The sequence below is a fragment of the Fomitopsis serialis genome, assembly GCF_022376445.1.
Source record: "Fomitopsis serialis strain Sig1Antser10 chromosome Unknown B0H18scaffold_140, whole genome shotgun sequence".
Taxonomy (NCBI): domain Eukaryota; kingdom Fungi; phylum Basidiomycota; class Agaricomycetes; order Polyporales; family Fomitopsidaceae; genus Fomitopsis; species Fomitopsis serialis.
The window spans coordinates 69,335-88,896 of record NW_025955100.1 but is presented as its reverse complement, the minus strand read 5'-3'; the positions used below and the strand labels follow the sequence as shown (position 1 = coordinate 88,896).

At 55.8% G+C, this 19,562-nt stretch overlaps 8 protein-coding genes across 8 annotated transcripts; 5 read left to right on the top strand and 3 right to left on the bottom strand.

The window, feature by feature from the left end:
* Nucleotides 1-574: 574 nt before the first annotated feature.
* B0H18DRAFT_1215604 (uncharacterized protein) lies at nucleotides 575-2,588 on the top strand (the record flags this gene model as incomplete). The annotated part of the gene is made up of 8 exons (XM_048036648.1): nucleotides 575-818; nucleotides 872-981; nucleotides 1,039-1,156; nucleotides 1,399-1,417; nucleotides 1,477-1,645; nucleotides 1,696-1,757; nucleotides 1,810-2,273; nucleotides 2,348-2,588. 7 exons carry the CDS (start codon nucleotides 575-577, stop codon nucleotides 2,093-2,095), a joined length of 1,008 nt encoding a protein of 335 aa, XP_047887022.1. The 3' UTR covers nucleotides 2,096-2,273; nucleotides 2,348-2,588.
* B0H18DRAFT_886113 (uncharacterized protein) lies at nucleotides 2,163-2,345 on the top strand (the record flags this gene model as incomplete). Its single annotated transcript, XM_048041110.1, has 1 exon — nucleotides 2,163-2,345. A coding segment is annotated over one exon (183 nt), but the record flags the coding sequence as incomplete, so codon positions are not given.
* Nucleotides 2,589-3,094: 506 nt separating the features above from the next.
* B0H18DRAFT_106074 (uncharacterized protein) lies at nucleotides 3,095-4,305 on the top strand. The gene is made up of 3 exons (XM_048031111.1): nucleotides 3,095-3,304; nucleotides 3,365-3,542; nucleotides 3,604-4,305. Exons 1-3 carry the CDS (start codon nucleotides 3,223-3,225, stop codon nucleotides 3,956-3,958), a joined length of 615 nt encoding a protein of 204 aa, XP_047887021.1. The 5' UTR covers nucleotides 3,095-3,222; the 3' UTR covers nucleotides 3,959-4,305.
* A 26-nt stretch (nucleotides 4,306-4,331) lies between these two features.
* Nucleotides 4,332-6,767, top strand: B0H18DRAFT_915084 (uncharacterized protein). Its single transcript, XM_048041588.1, has 8 exons — nucleotides 4,332-4,498; nucleotides 4,555-4,653; nucleotides 4,707-4,948; nucleotides 5,007-5,327; nucleotides 5,389-5,878; nucleotides 5,936-6,099; nucleotides 6,153-6,287; nucleotides 6,338-6,767. Exons 2-8 carry the CDS (start codon nucleotides 4,560-4,562, stop codon nucleotides 6,707-6,709), a joined length of 1,818 nt encoding a protein of 605 aa, XP_047887020.1. The 5' UTR covers nucleotides 4,332-4,498; nucleotides 4,555-4,559; the 3' UTR covers nucleotides 6,710-6,767.
* A 418-nt stretch (nucleotides 6,768-7,185) lies between these two features.
* Nucleotides 7,186-9,086, top strand: B0H18DRAFT_106052 (uncharacterized protein). Its single transcript, XM_048031110.1, has 6 exons — nucleotides 7,186-7,204; nucleotides 7,259-7,315; nucleotides 7,370-7,537; nucleotides 7,582-8,181; nucleotides 8,234-8,966; nucleotides 9,019-9,086. Exons 2-6 carry the CDS (start codon nucleotides 7,295-7,297, stop codon nucleotides 9,051-9,053), a joined length of 1,557 nt encoding a protein of 518 aa, XP_047887019.1. The 5' UTR covers nucleotides 7,186-7,204; nucleotides 7,259-7,294; the 3' UTR covers nucleotides 9,054-9,086.
* Nucleotides 9,087-9,118: 32 nt separating this feature from the next.
* On the bottom strand, nucleotides 9,119-10,135 carry B0H18DRAFT_1087605 (uncharacterized protein; the record flags this gene model as incomplete). Its single annotated transcript, XM_048032190.1, has 3 exons — nucleotides 9,119-9,779; nucleotides 9,831-9,874; nucleotides 10,133-10,135. The coding sequence occupies 3 exons, from the start codon at nucleotides 10,133-10,135 to the stop codon at nucleotides 9,119-9,121; spliced, it is 708 nt and encodes a 235-aa protein (XP_047887018.1).
* A 675-nt stretch (nucleotides 10,136-10,810) lies between these two features.
* Nucleotides 10,811-11,368, bottom strand: B0H18DRAFT_915081 (uncharacterized protein; the record flags this gene model as incomplete). The annotated part of the gene is made up of 2 exons (XM_048041587.1): nucleotides 11,111-11,368; nucleotides 10,811-11,060 (listed from the first exon to the last, which is right to left on the bottom strand). Coding segments are annotated over exons 1-2 (486 nt in total), but the record flags the coding sequence as incomplete, so codon positions are not given.
* Nucleotides 11,369-14,898: 3,530 nt separating this feature from the next.
* Nucleotides 14,899-19,463, bottom strand: B0H18DRAFT_1087604 (fungal-specific transcription factor domain-containing protein; the record flags this gene model as incomplete). The annotated part of the gene is made up of 11 exons (XM_048032189.1): nucleotides 14,899-14,927; nucleotides 14,977-15,633; nucleotides 15,687-15,779; nucleotides 15,833-15,960; nucleotides 16,014-16,431; nucleotides 16,484-16,909; nucleotides 17,040-17,269; nucleotides 17,299-17,883; nucleotides 18,067-18,212; nucleotides 18,761-18,882; nucleotides 19,031-19,463. 11 exons carry the CDS (start codon nucleotides 19,461-19,463, stop codon nucleotides 14,899-14,901), a joined length of 3,267 nt encoding a protein of 1,088 aa, XP_047887016.1.
* Nucleotides 19,464-19,562: the final 99 nt, after the last annotated feature.

The following is a 19,562-nucleotide window of genomic DNA, read 5'->3' as shown; positions in this document are numbered from 1 at the left end:
ATCGTCAAAGGAACGCCTGAGAGAGATCGCGCTCGCCATCGCCGTCGCCACCTCCCGCACCAGTGATTGTCGCCACCCCGCCACCCCGCCGCCTCCGACCGCCACCATCCCCGACGAGCTCATGGAACGCCTCAACACGCTGTCGAAACAGCTCGAGACGGCGCTCGAGTTCTGCCTCGAGGCGCAGCACACTATGGCCCAGTCCACAGTCCAAATGCGTGGACTCGAGGACATGTTCGGCAACGCCGTCTCGAAGCTCGAGTCCGGTCTTCGGTCCTTCAAGCATGGCGGGGCTTGGTCATGCCTCCGAGCACGCCTGTGCACTCAGCCAAGCACCTGGAGGATGCACTGACAGGCGCTCGGATGGACCGGCGCAGACGGGAGGATAATCGGAACGACTTCAGTGAGTACGAAGTCACTCGCCCTCGACCTCCCTCTCCTCCACGAAGTCTCCCGTTTGTATTCTTCTAATCGTGGGCAAAGCTCACAGGCTTACACCACGTGAAATTGGTCGGTGCGAACGCGCCGTTGGCAACGCACTCGAATCGAATGGCGTCTCTGGCTCGGTAAGGACATGAACGTCGAGACGAGCAGCGGCCCGGGCAAACGCTCCCTGCTACGCAGCAGGAGCGACGGCGAAATCCTCAATTCTGCTACGACATACGTGCCAAATCCCGGTCCCTACCTGACCCCGCCTACGACCCCGCATAGCTTGCGGGATGGTACGGATCTCTCCCCAAGCGTGCCGCGTCTGCAGGCCCTCTCAAACAGAGAACACGCGCGTTCTCGCCTTGCGGCGCTGCGCGACGGTTCCATCGGTTGTCGCCGAGCAGTTATACCGGCGGACCAGTGTTCTCGGCCGCCTTCGCAGAGGAACCTGTACGCTACGACAGCTTCGACCCGTGGTTCTCAACCTCCGTCAACAGGCAGGCAGGCCGGCGCGTGTCGCCTTTCTCGCACCCTGCCGACCCGACCTCTACCGTACCACACGGACAGCCCTTAAGACAAGCAAGTCCCCTCGCTGACGCAGGGCGACAGCGAGATAGACAGACGAGCCATGCGGACAAGTGCAGGACCGGGACTCGTCTCGAGGGGGAGGAGAGGCCACCGAACAGGAAGATTCGCGAGGAAGTACGAGCCGAGAACACTCAAGTGAGTGCGTCAGTGCGTCAGCCCTCTCCACTCTTCTCTCCTCGTGCATGCACTATGACTATGCCTCCCTCTCCTACACGTCCACATCCCGCGCATCTCACCTCCGCCCTCTGGCTCTCCGAGCCCATGCTCCGCACATCAACCCTCCAGTCACGCGGCCTGACGCGCATCTGCCCATTCCAGTTTGCGAGCCTGCCGGCTGACTCATCCTGCACAACTGGCACTGACGTGGCATGCGTACTCCAGTCGTGCGGAACCGATTGATGTACGTTGTGTCCTATCCCTATCTTCGCTGCAGTCAGGGACATTGAGCAACCCGTGTAGCTGCGCCGCGCTCCCGCTCGTCAACTCGCAGGGCACGAGCATCACCTGCACGACACAGAATGATCTTCAACAACGCATTGCTGCTACCGGGGCCTCGTCATCTTCGAACTACACGTCTTCTGCGGCGTCCTCTGTCGCAGCGAGTGCTACCGGAGGTGCTGCGACCAGCGTGTCCGTGTCGGCACTGCTACGGGCAGCGGAAATGACACCGCCGCCCAGTCCTCGCTCACGCTCCTCGACTCACTGATCAACACCGGGTTCGAGGATGACGGCACGAACGAGTAAGTGCGCTCTTTGAGTGACAGTGTGCCCTCCCTAATTGCGACGCCCCAGGTTCAGCTCCGAGTCCGGCGAAATCGCCTCCATCACCTCCTCCAATAACTTCATCAACTACTGCTCCACCGTCAACCTCCCGCTCACGACGAACGGAACCCAGGTCAAGGCGGGCTCGTGCAACGCCGCGCCGATGGGTGCCATCGCCGCCACGACCGCGATGCCCTCCGCCAAGTTCGTCAACCCGCCCAACCTCGGGTCTGTCCTCGCGAACACGAACTTCACCGTCGTCCTCGCCATCCGCAACCTCGAGACGGGCTGGTTCGTGAAACATCCATGTGCATGAACCAGACGGACAGTCCGCGTTCTTCTCGGGCCTGAACGCGGTCGCGGAGAACGGGCAGCTGTCGACGAAGAGCCTTCCGAAGGGCACGTACAGGATGGCGAGCATCAACGCGGCGGCGAACCACCAGGCGGTGCTCGTAGCGGTCGCACAGCACGGTTCGCTCGATGACATGGTCTTAGTGAGTCCTTCGCGATCCTATGTCGGGCAGCACGCGCTGACCAGGCGCGCCACTGGCTTCACGGTCCAATGAAGAGCTTGACGGTCAACTCACGAACCGGACGACACATTTTCAGTCAACCCCGTCGCTCGTTGCACGACAATGCGGGCATTTGTTTGACTTGACGCTCTGGTGTAGCTCTAACATTATTGCAGTTCAATTGTATCCATAGCCGCGCATAGCTGTACTTTACATTCCTTAACAACCTGACTTCTGGGATAGTGATTCCTTTGGTGCTTCGCGTACATTGGTGTGAAGTCAACATGGTTTGTCGCATGCCTAGTGATGTCAGTGTCTCACCCAGTTGGGACCCACCAAGATGATCACACCCGTCTGCTTTCCAGACGAAGGCTGTGCCCAGTAGTCGCCCCATGTCCCGTCTCACCTCGCTGAGTCCGTGGCGCATGTCCATGGAGCCTGTCAGCAGAGTCGACGCGGCCGCCCGCGAGTGTATGTGATCGCAGGGCTGTGTCCGACGCCTCGAGGGACGCGGAAGCGCATCATCTCGCGGAGATGGCAGGCAAGTTCGGTCGGATGGGTAGAGTTAGTAGATAAATCGACACAGTTGTAGCAGTAGGAGTAGACAAACGTAGAGCCTGGAGTCGAGGTGAACACGCCGCGGCGGCCGAGGTGCGAGCGATGTTGGCCCTGGCCAATGGATTTTCTCGGGCAATTGGGCGACCTCTGCTAATTTGAAAGTTTTGTGGGGTACAATGTTACCAGTATATCCCTCCCTGAAGTTGTCCTGCTGGTGGGCGTGACAATTCAACGAGGATAAATGACTTGAGTTTCGGAGGGAGGACTACTGACAGGCGCTTATTTCGGCGCCACTGCGCCACTGTGCCGCAACCCCGTCTGAAGATCTGAACCTGCCTTTCAAAGCTTCATCTACCACTGTCATCTTCCGCACATGTTCGCGTTCACCCTGCCACGCCTGACTGCCCTGCCCTTCGCTATTTCTCGGCCGGTGCGCCCTTTCGTCCAAACCACAGGTGAGTCGTAGTACCCACTACCCTCGACTGCGTACCCTATGGTGCACTCACAGCCAGTAGTCTGCGATAGGCCGGCGCGCCCTGTTTCGCTGTGCACCTCCCGAGTGCACCCACCGTCGACGGAGCCGGCCAGACACTACGTCGCATCACCAGCCATCTCGTACGGCTCCGAGACGCTCTTTTATCCACGAGGCGGGTATCTTGGACACCGACACGACCCTCATCTACATCCTGAGCTGTGAGTATCACTGTGTCCCACTCAAGGACGCGCTGACGGTGCGGCTGTTGTATCCCATTAGCCGCGTACAACTGCTGCGTCTCCGCGACCCGACCGGCGCGACGCTCGACGATAACACGTCGCAATGCGACAGCCCCGAGGACCTGACCTTCACGATCGGCGGCACCGAGTACACCTTCACTGCCAATTCCCGGATCTGCCCCTGGCCGTGCTCTGTTAGTGCATCCGCTCCCTCTACACATGCATGTTCGCTCACTCGATTCCCGCAGCTGAACACGGCGATCGTCCGCACCACTGACTACGTCGACGACCTTGTTCGACAAGCAACAGCCTGGCGAGCAGGTACCGGCCCTGGGCAGGAACCGGGCAAGCCACCGCCGGACGAGCAGGAGCCATCGAGTGCGAGGCGCGCATGAGCCCGCCTAAGACGAGACGAGGGTGGCGAGCACGAAGACACCAAGTGTCGGGCCTTCTTTCCGGGTGTAGGACGGGCACGACAGGCATGCAACGATCGAGCGAGAACCTGACGAATATGCGGCCACCGAGCAAGAGCTGGGGTAACATGATGCAGACGAGCGCGAGGCATGAACGACGAGACCAAACCCGCTGGGCTTGTGCTCGGCAAGCACGGTACGGGAGACGAACCCCGGGATCACCGTGAGTTGGTGTGGCGGCGGATGCGAACACCTTCTGCATCTCTAAATGTGTATAGTTCACACGTACATATGTAGTTACTCGCAATATATCTGCCTCCATGCCTGCAGTGCTCGACCTCGGTAGTACCGGTCCCGGGGTGGTGGTGCCGAGGCGCCCAGGACGCGGGCTCGTGACATTGGACGTGTCGCGTCTCCAGCGTGTTCATGCCTGCCTCAGCGTGCAACTACTAGGTACGGCTAGAGCCCGACACCTCAGCTCTCAAGATCTCACACTTGCAGTGCGTTGGCACTGTCTGGTGAGTGAGTTCGGAGTCTTCCAAGGACTATACGGTCGTCACGCTGACGATCTACTTCAGCAAGTATGCCCGAATACCCGGAATATCAAGCATTTGCTCACCATGTCCGCACATTTGCTGCGCAATATAAGCGAACCCATGCAGGAGCGGCACCAACAGGTGAGTATTCAAGCTCAAGTGTATTCTTATATGTTCGAATGACACCATGTTAGGCTACGTCCAGCTAGTGCCCCGCACGTTCGCTCTTGGCACGACTAGGCGGCCATATGTAACCTGTACGGTCGATACCAGCGCATACACCGGGTCAACGGACCTCCCGAACGACATCCAACTTCACGAACATGACGTCCGTCGGGCTGTTGGCCAGCCATATGCGTACCTTCTCCGCCCACAGCAACCTCACGAAGTCTTTGTTGCTGTGCGCGGCAAGCAGATTGCGTTCGCAATGGGTCGGGTGAGTGCCGCCAGTGAATGACATAGAAGGTCAATTCAATGACCTCGATGCACTGCAGGATTGCTACAGCATCCATCTAGGTCTAGAGGGTCATATTCACCCAGTCACTCCCGAACAATGGGAGCAGATCCTCGCCCAGGATGTTGAAGGTCCAAACGAGGACGAAGACCGTGCAGAGAAGATGCGCCAGTTTCGTGTGCCGCCTCACTTGATACCAGCTGGAACTTCGAAGGTTATGGATCGTAGGGTTACCGTACTCATGGCACTGCACTATGGTGATCTTGTTTGGCTGCTAATTGACTTCGCTCGCTTGGTGAGGATCCGTGTCATCAGTGATGACAGTCCATGGACCGAAGACGACATGGTTCCTGGTGGTCCGGTGCGTTATTCATCTAAGTGTTAAATGGATGCAATTGACAGTTCGTCAGCGCTACGAGAAGATCTGGCAGTTCTACGGCGATGGCCCAGACCTCAATCTTGAACCTGAGCGGTTCCTCAAGAATCTCGACGCCTACCGCCTGCGCATCCAGGCTGGGTTCGAAAGCAGGAAGTGGTCACAGGCCCCAATAGTTGAATGGCTGTGTGGGCGTGGCGACATCTGCAACGGCATTGGCAGGCACTTATCGATCGACTTCGTCCACTTCTGCGGCCTCGCACCGAATACGCCCGCATTTCGCGTGTTCAAGTATCACTACGACGATTTTCGGCACCTGCTCATTGAGTATATGGCCCAATGGGTGTCTGACCGGTACAAGAAAGACTGTTGTGGACTAGTCAACTCGTCTGCGTTGTTTGCGTGGAACCGGACCTCAAATCGCAAGTATCGCCAAGCTTATCTGCTCGTCTTCAGGAAAGCGGAGGCCACTGTGGCGGTTGACGTCTACAATCGACACGCTCGCAATGGCAACCTCGATCCAGATCATGTTCTCGGTATATGTTGTTTATCTTCTAATGCGCTGTCTTCATGGCTCATCTATTGGACTACAGGCAAACCCTACAGTGAAGAAAAGGCGATGAAATTCCTGTCATCAAACCGTGAGCGCATCCTTCATGTTCCGGTATATCACATGGAAGACAAATCCATCAATGCGTACACCATCGTTGTTGCAAAAAGTCCGGTGCGCTGGTTTGATGCGGTGAAGGGGAAGCTTGTATGTGATGCCACAGATTGGTCAGTGTGTGTGCTGACCAAAACCATTTGTAGAGATTGGCCAAGGATGTGATTGAATGTGGAAGGGCATCCAAGGTCGGGGTATCTGAGTTCAACGCAATGAACCAGAACATGCCAGATCCTGATGAAGCAATTCTGGAACGCAGCCGCGGTGGTCGACGCAAAGTGGTGAGTTCGTATAGGTGTTGCACTGTATATCACGCCTAACAGCACAACAGGAGAAGACTGGCCGGCGGGGCCGTCCAGCAAAGGCCCCTAGAATTGCCGACCTCCGCAAGTTGGAGAAGCCTGTCCCTCAGCGCATCCTGGAGGCTCGCCAGGCTGAGGCTGAGGCCGAGAAGGCAAAGAAGGCTGCACAGGCTCAGGTGGCTGCGTCACAGCCTGTCCAAACTCTCATCACAGCGTTCTTGCGCCCTCGCGACGAGCCAGACTCTGAGTCAGATTGGGTATACAACGAGTCTGACTGTGATGACGAGGAATCTGATACCGATGCTATGCCCTTGCGCTGCAATGGGAATAAGCGGAAGGGTGTAACTCAGGGATTGAAGGAAAAGAAGAGCAGGACGATCAAGAAGCACAGGATAGTATAGTGGACTCACATTACAATGAAGATGGCTCATTTGCGATTGTGCAACTACTTCAGCGAGATAAGCGCCTGTCAGTAGTACTCCCTCAAGTCTTTTATCCTCGTTGAACCTTCACGCTCACCAGCAGCAAAGCTTCAGGGTATGATATACCAGTGATATTGTACCTGGGAAAACTTTCAAATTAGCGGAGGTCGCCCAACTGACCGAGAAAATGCATTGGCTAGGGCCAACATCACTTGAGTTTCTGTCTACTACTCCTACTACTACTACATTGTCTATCTACTGTCGTTGTCTATCTACTAATCTACTAATTCAACCCATCCGAACTTGCCTGCCATCTCCGCGAGATGAGGTCCACCGCACTTGATGAGACGTTCAACTAACTTGGAACTTGCGTCTCCGCGTCTCCGAGAAGACCCTAGAGTAGGGTTACCAGGGAATCTTGTGCAAAAAGCTCCTCATTATCGTCTTCATTGGCAGCCATCATGAGCGATCTCGGTATGATTCCTCACTTCATCTTGGACACAAAACTAACAAACGTCAAATACACAGTAGGGCACACACAAGTAGCGGGTTTGACATTGGCTGATGCGCATGATCGCGAGAGCGGTGAGTGAGGCCGACGGGACCTAGTACAGAGTCCATACTCACCCTTTTGTACAGACATGCGTTTTGGATATAGTATATCTCGTGTGCAAGAGGACTTGGAGCTTCTCGGAATCATATCCAGAGCGAGCTTTGTGCCTCCGGAGAACTATGGTGGACGCATACATACAGCAACCACCTCACAGGCGGATTTTGTGCCTAGCCATGTGGGACAACAGCCGGCCGGTATGTTCTATGCGCTATGATGTGTACTCTAGACTGACAATCAGGCCATTTCCAAAGCAGAGGCAAACTCGGACGTCATGGTCGAAAATACCTCGGCGCCGCATTCACCGGTGCCCGATGTACCAATTCCATTTCCTATAACTCCCATACAGCAACAGATCACTCCCGAGTCTGACACTGCAGTAATCACTATCATTTTTGCAGGGTTCAACGAAACCCTCTTGGAACCTCCTACCAGCTTCCTCGAGATCGTATCCGTAGAACCTCCTTTCACCCTCCAAAACCTGCTCTCTTCCCTTATTCAGTCATCCATCCGCTCAGGGTCATCCGCCCGCTCAGGGCGACTTCTGACTCAGTACAACAACACACCGGGGAGTGCTGAAGTTATCTTCATTGCCGCCTCTCACCACCCACTGGACGTGGCTGAACACTCTGCAGAAGAGTACTCCAGCTACCAGCGGGGATTTCATGAGCTTGGAAACCTTGCCACAGCCATGGACAACCCGCTCTCGCCTGTTATCGAGAGCTGTGGAACCGATCTGGATGTCCAGAGCAGCGCGCAGGTACTTCAATATGCTCGCATCATGAATCCTACACTCGGCGACAATGTACCTATCTTTGCACTTTACTTCTATCGTGATCCAGTGAGTTCTTTGTTCAAATGATGCTTGCATTCCTTACAGAGATATGCTATAGATGGTGCATGTGGCAGTTCCGGTTCCGGTTCATATTACTACCACTACTACCACTACCCCGACCACTACCCCGATGACAACACACACACAATCCAATCACCATCATCCTATCACAACCCATGCGAACAACACTCAGTCCGACTCGGAGCTGCTCCGACAATATATTGAGCGGACCTTTGTGGCCGAAACCAGCAATATTACATCAATCCGAGGCCACCAGGAGCAACTTCAAGTTCAGGGATCTACTCGCCGTGCGCGTACTCGGAAGCGCGGACTGCCATTGAACCTATGGTTCTTCCGGTTTCGTAGTCTCAAGGTCATCTTCGCCCATTTCGGTATCCCGCTGAACAGTCCTGTCCGCACTGCAGAGACGCGAGTGTTAGGCTCAGCACCACAAGGAGTAGGATCCAGAGTGGAAGGAAGAGCTGCTCGGGTTGCATATGAAGACATCTATGATTGGGCGGGCGTTGAAGCCAGTACCGCAGCAAATATTCGCCCACTCTATCTTCAGCTTGAGGCTATATATCGTGCCAACCATCCTTCAGTTCATGCTGATACGTATGCTGTCCTTCCAGAGGTACAGAAGACTGTAATCAAGCAGGCGGGCGCCATCATTGAAGGGCCGTTCTTCAGTGGTGTTGAAGAAGATCTCAGGGACGAACAGATGCCATGGCTGACTATGACGCGGGCTGCATGCTCCGCTGTCCTAGAAGCTTTTCACAGGACATCGGGTCGTGAGTTGTTGCATTCAGAGACCTATTGTTTCGCATCTAATCACATTTATAGAGTTCATAGGACAAGACGGTGCTGCAGCAGGTTAAAGGAGAGATCATGTCAGTCACACTGATAATATTAGTGTAGCGACCGAGCGTACATCATCGTACTGTCACTCTACAAGGGGTTCACTATACAATTGTTGGCATATCCTAAGTGCTTCTACCCAAATCAAGCGGCGGACAGTCATTTCGCGAGACGTACGGTCAACACGAAGTGCTAGCTGTGTATCCAAGAATACTACTTCTGCTGGAGAGAAGGGGCAATTTGGTGACTCGCATTCAACGACGGACAACTCGTTTGGTTGCACAGAGCCCGGAGCGAATGGATTTCCTGCTTCCCACTCGTCAGGGTTATTGGCCAGATGATGGGCCATGAGTCCCGGGTCGTCCTGCACCTCCCAGTCAATACCGTATGCTTCAGGATCGTCAACGACCTCATGCGCTGGTTCTTGTTGCCGTTGAACTACTGCATTTCCGACGCCACGAGCCCCATTCTCAATCATACCAAAGATGAATCGGTCTCGTGGACTGCGAGAATGGTCAGCAACACCGCGGACATGGAGGCCGTGGCTGTTCCATGATGCTGCCCAGTCCTGGACGTCTGCATTGATAGAATTGAGAAAGAGGTGATGGACAAGCCAAATATGTGCAGTGCGGGACACGTGGAGTCCAGCGTTGTGCTCAAGCTGCAGGAAGAAGTTCTTCCATTTTTGGCCAACACCTCGGGTGAGGTCGTACCAGAGGCGCTCAATGCGAGTATTGTGGACACTCCTTAAACAAAGGTGAGCTTTCATGCTCGTAGATTTTCATTGTAAGACCTGCCTGCCCCATATGTATGAGCCTCGGCCGAGCCCTTGGTGCTCATCCTGCCATCGAGCAACACGAACGTTTTCGCCACCGTGGTCACCGCGCACCCGACTGGGATCTCCACAGTCACCCCGGGCATGGTGAAACAGGAGCAGGACTGTCTCTGCTCTGTTGTTGTCATGAACGAGGATGCCGACAATGTACCGGGACCATCCATCAATAAAGCAGTGGATGACGAATTTCCACCGGATAAGTCCTGATACATGAACGTATTAGTGTCAGGTACAGTACACTTGTAATCCTCCAGGAATACGCACCATGCTGACCATCATGATGCCAGAGTGCATTAGGTCCAGCCACCCGGTACACCCGACGATGAATGCGCCGATCAGAGAAGACATTCCCAGTAACACCGTGCACTCGTATGTAGGACGCTAACAGGCGTGCTCGGGGAACACGGTGATTTTGAGCACGCAAACAGCCAGCCAGCATGCGGCGACCAAAGTTAGGAAAGACGGTTAAGATTGAGCTAATGATCATGTCGAGGTCGGTGTCTGTGAGCGCGGGCGGCGCAGGATCTGTTGTCGTATGGGTGCGCACGACAGTTCCAGTTGCATCAGTAGTCTGTTGAAAGACAGTCGCCCCAGGTTCTACAAGGTTGTGTTCAAGCGCACGCCGGCGAACGGTGCGGCTGCTACAGTGAAACACCGGTGCCAAGCCCAGAGGTCCTCGCATCTGCAAGCCTGTCGCAAGGAATCCTGGATCAATCTCGACACGAGGGCGCCCTGGGAGTCCGGTGCGCACGCGGTGAGCAACAACCAGAGGCTCTCTTGGCGGATCTAATGAGCGGTGAACCGCTTCGTCCAGGGCCTCGACCATGTTCGACACTCCGAGCCGAAGGTCATGGAGCTCTGAAGGAGGGAATAATGCTGCATGCTATTGTGATGATCAATATGAGCATTGTGTAATGATTCACACAGACGGCCGTGACCCACCTGATCTGCCTCTGCCAGAAACCGCAGAACCTCCTCTCTCTGCTGAGCAAGCCTCTCTGCGTCACCGACTTGAGTCCGGGCTGAAGTTGTGACCCGGTCGCAGAGAACGAAGTATGCTGATCGTATGTTGTTCACAATTGTGATAGATCGGCCACGACTCTCCATGGTATGATCAATGCGTTCCACGAGGTCGGTGAGACTCTGGCAGAGGTCTGAGAGCTCATCAGCAGGTATGTACACTTGATGCTGACTCGGAGATATGTTGAGTCAGGATAATGGGAATTGGCTTGTGCAGCGCACCTCATCTGCTCTAGCATAGAGGCGGAGAGCTGCTTCGCGATGTGCTGGCAACGACTCAGAATTATCAGCACTGCTGCCGAACATTGCCCATTGTATGCGGTCGCATACAGCTTGATACTGGAATCGGATCGCATGTAGTGGGTTGCCAGTATGTGACACTTCGAGATGAAGGATAACTGCGTTGTCCAGACCACGAAGCATAGCGGTGACGCTGCGCTGTAGCTCCGAGAGCTCATTGTCTGGAATGGACATATGTTCCTATAGTCGAACTGTGAGTAATCTTGGACTCGAAAGTTGTGTCGTCACAACTTGAAAGACAAAAGCAACTCACTTGATCAGCATACATCTCGAAGTGGAGGACCTCCTCGCGCCGACGCGCCAGCACATTTACTTCGATTTCAGGAGTATTGAGTGCAGAATGAACATCGGTGCATAGAGACTGAAATGCTGCGCGGATGTTATTGAGAACACCAGCCATGGATCGCCAAGTCAGAGTAAATCACAAGAATCAAAAGGACTCAATGCGGAGACGACGCGGAGAGTGGTGAGTGAACGTCGTTCAAATGCTGCGAGAACAACTACATGATTTATTGTTTAGGCATACTTAGGACGAAGCAACACAAATGACAGGAAATGAAATGAGGTGAAGTGAAGTGGAGTGACACGAGAGGGAGGGACACTCGTGTTCACGACAATTAACATGGGATCTAACAGGAAATGGGGTGATCCCGTATGAATCTATGTAAGTGGCAGGCCATAACAATATTAAAGTCCAACCGGGCCTGACGTGCACTGATGGAAAGTGTGAAGATGAGACGGGCTTGTAGACGGAGAAGTGGGAAGAGACGGGCAGGGATGGGACGTGAACTGACGCAATGGGACGTGGACTGACGCGAAGTGACAGGCATACATGGGACCACATGAGACCTGGCGTGATACGGCATGAATCCGCATGATCTCAAGTTATCCTTGCCTAATCCCTGGTTTCCGGTGCGAAACGACGAGCTCATGAGCGTTTCCAAGCGTTTCCAAGGGTTCCGGAGTATAGTATACATTTCCCGCAAGTTCACATGTAATCTTACGTGCTCATTACATATACCTCGGGCGCGCTCGGTTGAGACACTGTAGAGTATATACCTGGTATATACATAGGTTGTCGACATCGGGTTTTGTCCGGCATGGGCCTTCATACGTTTGCCAAACGTCCAACACTACGCCTTCCGCATTTGGTAAGTAAGTGGAACCCGGCGTGGCGCTGTCAAGCGCCCTCCTTGTCTACTAGTCCGTGTTGAGACGTCCTAGAAATGCTTGAGGTTTACTCGCCTAGCTCTACATAAGGTTCCAGCGGACGGTGGCAGATCTAGAGGCGGTAGGCAGTCTCCTTCCAGTTATGCACTGGTCTCGTGTAACAACCTTGTTAGACACTTCGTGTGAAGAGGCGCCCTCCATATTGCGGATAGTAGGGGAGCTCAGTCGCTGTGCTGAGAGTCTCAACCGCAATACCCGCAGGTAATGCACCACTATTACATTTTGCGAGCGGCAATGTTCAAGAGCTTCGCGCGTTGCGGCGTGTATCCTGCGCCACAGTACGGTAGACATGATGTAAATGTCGCGTTCATGCGGCGTACTCCGATTATGGGAATCACTAAAACAACACTTGCATGACCTTTCTACATTTCAGCGGTTGTATAAGCAATATCCCCTGCCACGCACTCACAGGGTCGGTCATCGGACCAGGCTTAGCAGAGCGGCGCCCTGTCACAGTGGTGCATCAAGTACTACTAGTGCTATGCCTGATATCTGTTTAGGATCCAGAACTTACGGACACTGTCATCTGCCTATCTTGCAGGACGACATGCGATACGGTGTAGTGCCACAACATACATGATGGAGTGCTCATTCTTCATCGAACCTCGGAACCCGACTCGCACGCGATGCAGGACCAGCAGCACGATCGATAAAGACCTCCTGAACTCACTGAGTGCCACCAAGCTGCGTACCAGCCTGTACATCCAAGGCACCGGCCGCCTCGCGGCCGCGTGCGGTGAATTGGAGCTGTAAGACGAGGCTACGAGGGATGACAAGGGGAAGGCAGGCTGAGGAGGACGAGGTGACAGCGGACGGCGCACAGAGCGGGGGTCGCATTCTAATCATCACGACCCCATACTTTACTTTAGATACCTGCCTAAATCTTTGGCGGACGGCTATATTACGCGACGACGGCCAGGAGGAGTTTCGAGGGGATCCGGGGTATGTAATGGTGAGCCCACCGCGCGCTAACGCGCACGTTCAGGAGTCGACAGCTTGTAGTATCGCAAATTACAGGAAGGCACCCATGCATGACTTCAGCGATTAAGACCCTCCATCGCGCAGTTTGTTGCTTTCTACGCCCATGCCTCGACACATCTTCCTGAACGCAGCCTTCCAGGCAATTGAAGCATGTACAAGGGCATTCCATTGCGCTCGTGACGTCCCATAGAAGTGCTGAAAACGTGTGTCATTAGGGACGTTCAGAGTTCGCTGTCCGGGCAGCTATCCCGGCAGCTATCCCGTCCAGATTTCCGAGGCTCGACGCCGGCAAACGCCGACAGCGAGCCCAGCTGTGATCGCGCTCGGGACAGCAGAGGGCTCGATATCGGCGCGGGCGCTCGGCAACCCGTCGGAACCTAAAAACAAGTGGCTCACCGAGGAAGCCCTAACCCTACCTTACTAGAACGCCTGGTCGGAGATCCAGGCGAGGCGATCTCGGCGAGCGGTGGCCCACATAATAAGCCAATTGAGCGAACAAACCTGTTTCTTGTAGATATGTTTGTGATGGTCGAATAAGCTATGGAACATTGTGTGCGATATGTCGAGTCAAATCGTATTCTTTGTTCGGGGAGTGAACGCGGGCGGCTAAGCGATGTACCACGCATGTTACGAATACCAAATACGGAATTACTGATCACATAACGTCACAGGTGAGTGACCATGCTTTATTCTGCGCACTTGGTATCGATATGTGCTGAGTCAACAGCTGCTATATAGAATATGAGCTATGGTAGTCTCTGTAATAAAAACGGAGTAGTACTCAGCTAGCGGGGCGACTGTCACACTGGTTACGTTAGCCACACACTCACCGAATTTAGTAGTTGTCACACGGTGATTTACTGGTTGACGAAGACAGTCTACAGATAGCTTATATGAGCCGAATGTCCGAAATCTTATGGTTAAGTAGGATGGTGCCCTTTCGAGCAAGTGTCTACCAGCAAATTTCAGGACAGCTATATTCTTGCATGGCTTGTTAAATTTCTAGTAAGGTATGTAGAGCCCGAGTTACAAGGGTTAGGGCTTCCTCGGTGAGCCACTTGTTTTCAGATTCCGACGGGTTGCCGAGCGCGCGTGCCGACAGTGAGCCCTCTGCTGTCGCGAGCGCGATCACAGCTGGGCTCGCTGTCGGCGTTTGCCGGCGTCGAGCCTCGGAAATCTGGACGGGATAGCTGCCGGGATAGCTGCCCGGACAGCGAACTCTGAACGTCCCTATTATACTTCTACAGATAGACTCATTGCTTTTAGTGTCTATGTGGCAATTAGTTTGGACACGAACTCCCCCAGGTGAAGATAGTCCCTAGGGCATCGAGAGCTACAGGATACAACGACCATGCGAATTCGAGAGCGGTATTAGCGATAATAGGGTGCGACTACATACACCTCTGACCGAAGAAAATACAGAGTTCGCAGGCATTATTGAACATGAGATTAAGACAGGACGGAGGACGGAAAACGGAAACCCAACACGCCGCAGCTCCCTATGGATGGTTAGCCGGCGGCATGTTACCTGGACGAAGGATCAGTAACGTCGTGGATGTTGGCAGAGGCCGACTCACCAAACATCGCATAATCTTGCATGTACATCGATTGCTGGTCGCCCTGGCTCGAGCCCGGGTGCTGACTACCCATGTCGCCCATGACCGGCACGCCGTACGGCGTGTCCATCTGCGCCAAGGCCGTGTAGTCGTTCCAGAACTGCGGGTATCGCTGGCTGTGCCTCTCCGGGTGTCTGCTGGCAGACGACATCCTTTCATCAACCAAGCCGGTACTGTACTGCTGCGGCAGTACTGACGTCGATAGACTCCCGGCATAGTTTGTCATCGGCGCGTCCGAGGACCACCTGTCATACGCCTGGTATGGCGCATCCGCGGCGGGGATCTGCATGTTGTTCATAGCGAAGCCTTGATGGACCGGACTGGGAGTGCTGACTGGGTGGAAGTTCTGCTGTTGGCGATACAGCTGTTCGCTAGTCAGGAGACGAGTGCCGCTCTCTTCTTCGGCATCCAGCGGGTGTTCAGCCGAGCGCTTGGGCCGGTCCGAGCTGCGTGTACGGAAAGCCGCCAGGTCCTGGGCACCCTGAGAGTTCACCTTGGATCCCTGGAGAAGCTCCAGTGCACGGAACGCGCCCGGCCAGAGGTGTCGCAGCCGTCTTAGCACGTCCATGCATTTGTTCAGACCAACTCTCGCTTGAGCATCCTCAGGATATACCGTCACTAGTCGCAGCTATCAGACGTCTTCAGGCGACGACGAAGAGAGCAGGACGTACAGGTTGACACGTGCTGAATCGCAGCCGTGAAAACGTAATAGCAGAAGTACACCGATGCACGCTTAGCGCTGTAGTTCTCGATGTAGACGGAGACTAGCCATGACGTCAGTAAGTCACGCGATGTCATTCTGAGCGGGACGACTCACCGACAGAGGTGATGTGGTTGGCCGCCTGAACACACGTATCGTAGTTTTTCCTTGAGCTGGCGCGAACGTCAGAGTCTTTCGACGCCGCAGAAGCCGGCCGGTTGCAAGAATCCGGTAGGTGGCGGATGCTGAAAACAGCGCGTGACACAATTGAAAGCGACAAACGGTAAAATCTACTCACAAGGGACGGTGCAGCAAGAGCACCGTGCACCAGTATTGCATGTGCAGAGTCAGGATATGCGGGAGAGGGACCGGGTTCTTCGGTGCGGCCGGGTCGTACCGGAGGTGGTTTGGCAAATCCAGGTACCACTTCGAGAGCATCTTCTCGAAACGCTGGAGCTCCTGGTGTCTGAACGAGGGAGGCTTGATGGCGTACAGACACTGCATGATCATGCTTAGGATGATGGACAACTTAGCCGCCTCGCTGAAGCACGAGATGATGTGACTCGGAACCGGCGTAACGTCTGGGAAGGTGGGCTCTGGGACATCATCCTGAAGCGGGGCCGATGGGTGTGGCTGCCAGAGTTCATGTTCATCCTGATCGTCGAGGCTGGGAAGCTCGGTGTCGAAGTCGCGCTCGAAGACGGCAACCGGCCGACCTTTAAGCAACGATGAGGCCGGTCACAGGCAAGGATCAAACACAATACGCACCGATGTAGGCCGAAAGGTACTTGTCCATGACGACGCAACCGTACCATATGCACCGTCTCTCCTGCAACTCGTTCGCCGAGAAGAGGTTTCGCCCAATGCTAGTCCACTTGTCCGCGCTCTTATGAAGACCCAGGTCCTGCGCCATCCTGACGGCCATCCCGACGTACAACCAAGCTTGCGCCATCGCGCCGATCCCCACCTCGCGGTAGGCCATCAGGAGCAGGGCTTGGCACGTGCTCGGGCGACTGGCAGCGTAGCTGCTGTCCAGGATAACTTTGGCCTCCTCTAGGTACCTATCACCCGCTGCCCACATTGAGCCTTCCTGAGGCGGAAGCACGTCATTGCCTGTTTGGGCGGAGTAACGAGCGGCGATAGAGAACATCGCGAGGAGCAGAACAGTCGGCACACGCCCTCGCCTATGCCAGGCTGCCCCATTTGCGAGCCAGGAGAAGCGCCATCGGAGGGCTCAGAGTACGGAGAGTCGGCCGACATCATTTGACTGCACAGACACGATCCAATTCAGTGTACATCACAGTCCCACCTCTGAGATACGTACCTGTTGCGGAAATCTCCATGAAAACACGCTTGGACACGATCGGCAATGCCGGGTGCACGTATGTCCAGTAGAGGTCCAGCAGAAGCTCCTGCGTCGCCCGGTCGGGCAAGTCTGGCACGAAATTGTCCAGCCCCTTCGCATGGTTCGCCGCCGTCGGGGGCAACGGCGGCCACACCCTCGCCTTCGGGAACTTCCAGATGCCGCCCTCGTGCCTCCCGTCTTCGCGGTCCCTCACGCCCAGCAAGTGCAGCCCGCTCACCTTCCCGTGAACCTCACCACCTCGTCCTCGTTCAGACTCAGCTGGCCGACCTCGATCGCGAGCTCGTCGTCCTCCCCAGAGGGCTCCGAGCCACCCGTCTCATCGTCACCCACACTCTCATCGTCGCGCATGTCCGGCGAGCGCCGCTCGCGGTGCGCCATCATCGCACCCGCGCTCACGCCCGCACTCGACTTCGCCGAAGCCAGCGCGGGGCTGCGGGACCGGCCCGACAGGCTCGTCGCAGACGGCGATCTGGCATGCCGTCCATCGTCACCGTCGTCCAGCCGCCTCCGCTGTCTCCTAAACGGCGCCTCGCCCGCGTGCTCCGAACCCGCACTGAGCAGGCCAGATGCGCTCGCCGGGCCCGCGACATTTCCGCTGTTCGAGGGCTGCGTGATGCTCAGGGCTGGCCGTGCCGGCTGCGAGGTGTCTGAGGTCGGTGACACGGGGTACTGGAGGCCCCCGCTCGCGTCTGCGCTGAGCGGCCGTGCTTCTACGTCCACGTCGCCGGGTACGAGGGTGTTGCGCCTCGCGGCGGCCGCGTTCAGCGTCGCGATCACTTGATCCTGCCATTCATTCGAAGGACTGCGAGCAAAACCGACGCAGTCGGATATCAGTCAGCACAACGTCAGCATCATTGCGGGTGAAACGCAGGAGGAGGGTGTTCCGATCGCGAAGAACAGCGAGACGGACGCGATATGACGGGATATGACACTGAAACATTGGCGATAGGGATGTTCGAAAGGGGAAACTAGCGGGATTACGTACTGGGTGCACTGCAGGCCAGACTCGTCGCGCGGTTCGGCGGGTTGACGTGTGCGTCCGGTGCTGACCGTCTCGGTGCCTCGGGCCCGACCCTTGTGTCCGTACGGTGAATTGTCCACGCGCGCGATGATCTCTTTCGCGAGTGGGTCCTGCGATGCGAATCTGTGTCAGTATAACCGCAAGACATGCTGTATCACAATCGGCGGGTAAACCATGACCATACGTAGAACATGGCGAAGTGTACGTGATGGGTGCATGGGTGCGCACGCGCATGGAGATAGACCATTACTCCATGTCTCGCAGTTGAACAAAAGGATGTAGACCCGGGACGCGCGTCTGCCGCGCTGCATGCAACCACTGCCCCTTCCGGATTACAACGCTCGCACCGGCCTCTCCAACGCCCAAACGACGGCCACCGCCCGACTGGGACTGGCGGAACGCGCGCGCAACCGCACGCACCAGATCATGTACGTCATCTGGCGCGCCTTGCCTAATGGGGACACGAAGCGAGCGCTCTATCCCGCGACGCACAGAACCCGTCTCAAATCAGCCTGTGATCGGTGACGGCGGATGGGCCAGACGCGACGGTCCGGAGGTTCGCCATCGGTCCGGAAGAGGGCCGCGCATCGCGAGACAGCATAGGAAGTCTGCAATGGGCGACTCACCTCTGCGATGTCCTGCAAAACACTGCGCGCACGGCTGTCCTTGCTGCTGAGGAGGATCCCAATGAGCGCCTCCGTTGATGGAGACGCGCTTCAATAGCGTCGATGTAGCCCTTAGGCGGGCCGCGTTTACGTGATGGTCCGAGGAAAGTGCACGCTAACAATAAGTGTCAGTTTGGACGCGGAGACGGGTGGGGAGATGGGTAGAAGACGAGTGGAGTGGCGGTTGCAGCCGCAAATGCAACAAGAATGAACGGAAGGGGAGTGGAGGTTGCGACAGCGAAGAAAGCAGAAAGACGACTCACGAGTGCCGAGCATGACACAGTTCCTGCAGGGATCCTGAGGGTTGCTCCGTTCGCATTTGCACTTACTCTTCCGGCACTGGTCGCATGCTTTGCTACTTCGTCGCCGGATCTGCTTCTCGTTCTTCGCCGAATTGCTCATGCTCATGCTACCGCCGCCCACGACGCCGACCCCCGATGAAGTTGAGCTGTATGGCGCAAGACCTAGCCCGCTGAGCCCGGGGCCAGGCAGGTCGCTCAGCCCGTCGTCTTCCTCGGCATCATAGTCGTCTTGAATACTCATGGCATGGTGGTGCCCATTGATCGACGAGGGAAGGCCATAGCCGCGGTCAACGGCGTAGCCCTGCTGGTGGTGTTGCTGTTGGTGTCCGTGGTGCGTCCCGTGGTGGTAAGACGACCCAGCCGCAGGGCCGGGCCACTGCTGGTGTTGCGACATGAACGAGAAAGGGGTGGGGGACGTGCTCGTCGGACTCGCACTGGAGGCTCCGTTGCCGCTTCCGAAGCGGAAGAGGGGGCCGTCCTGCGCGCTCGCGCT

What these genes read in the sequence shown, in the direction of transcription:
- B0H18DRAFT_106052 (XM_048031110.1), top strand. Translation starts at nt 7,295, where the DNA reads ATGCGCATGATCGCGAGAGCG. An exon ending in TGCGCATGATCGCGAGAGCG is followed by an intron (nt 7,316 to 7,369) that starts GTGAGTGAGGCC and finishes CCTTTTGTACAG; the next exon opens with ACATGCGTTTTGGATATAGT. An exon ending in TGTGGGACAACAGCCGGCCG is followed by an intron (nt 7,538 to 7,581) that starts GTATGTTCTATG and finishes ACTGACAATCAG; the next exon opens with GCCATTTCCAAAGCAGAGGC.
- B0H18DRAFT_915084 (XM_048041588.1), top strand. Translation starts at nt 4,560, where the DNA reads ATGCCCGAATACCCGGAATATCAAGCATTTGCTCACCATGTCCGCACA. An exon ending in TGCAGGAGCGGCACCAACAG is followed by an intron (nt 4,654 to 4,706) that starts GTGAGTATTCAA and finishes ACACCATGTTAG; the next exon opens with GCTACGTCCAGCTAGTGCCC. An exon ending in ATGCGGTGAAGGGGAAGCTT is followed by an intron (nt 6,100 to 6,152) that starts GTATGTGATGCC and finishes AACCATTTGTAG; the next exon opens with AGATTGGCCAAGGATGTGAT.
- B0H18DRAFT_106074 (XM_048031111.1), top strand. Translation starts at nt 3,223, where the DNA reads ATGTTCGCGTTCACCCTGCCACGCCTGACTGCCCTGCCCTTCGCTATT. An exon ending in CCCTTTCGTCCAAACCACAG is followed by an intron (nt 3,305 to 3,364) that starts GTGAGTCGTAGT and finishes CACAGCCAGTAG; the next exon opens with TCTGCGATAGGCCGGCGCGC. An exon ending in CCTCATCTACATCCTGAGCT is followed by an intron (nt 3,543 to 3,603) that starts GTGAGTATCACT and finishes GTATCCCATTAG; the next exon opens with CCGCGTACAACTGCTGCGTC.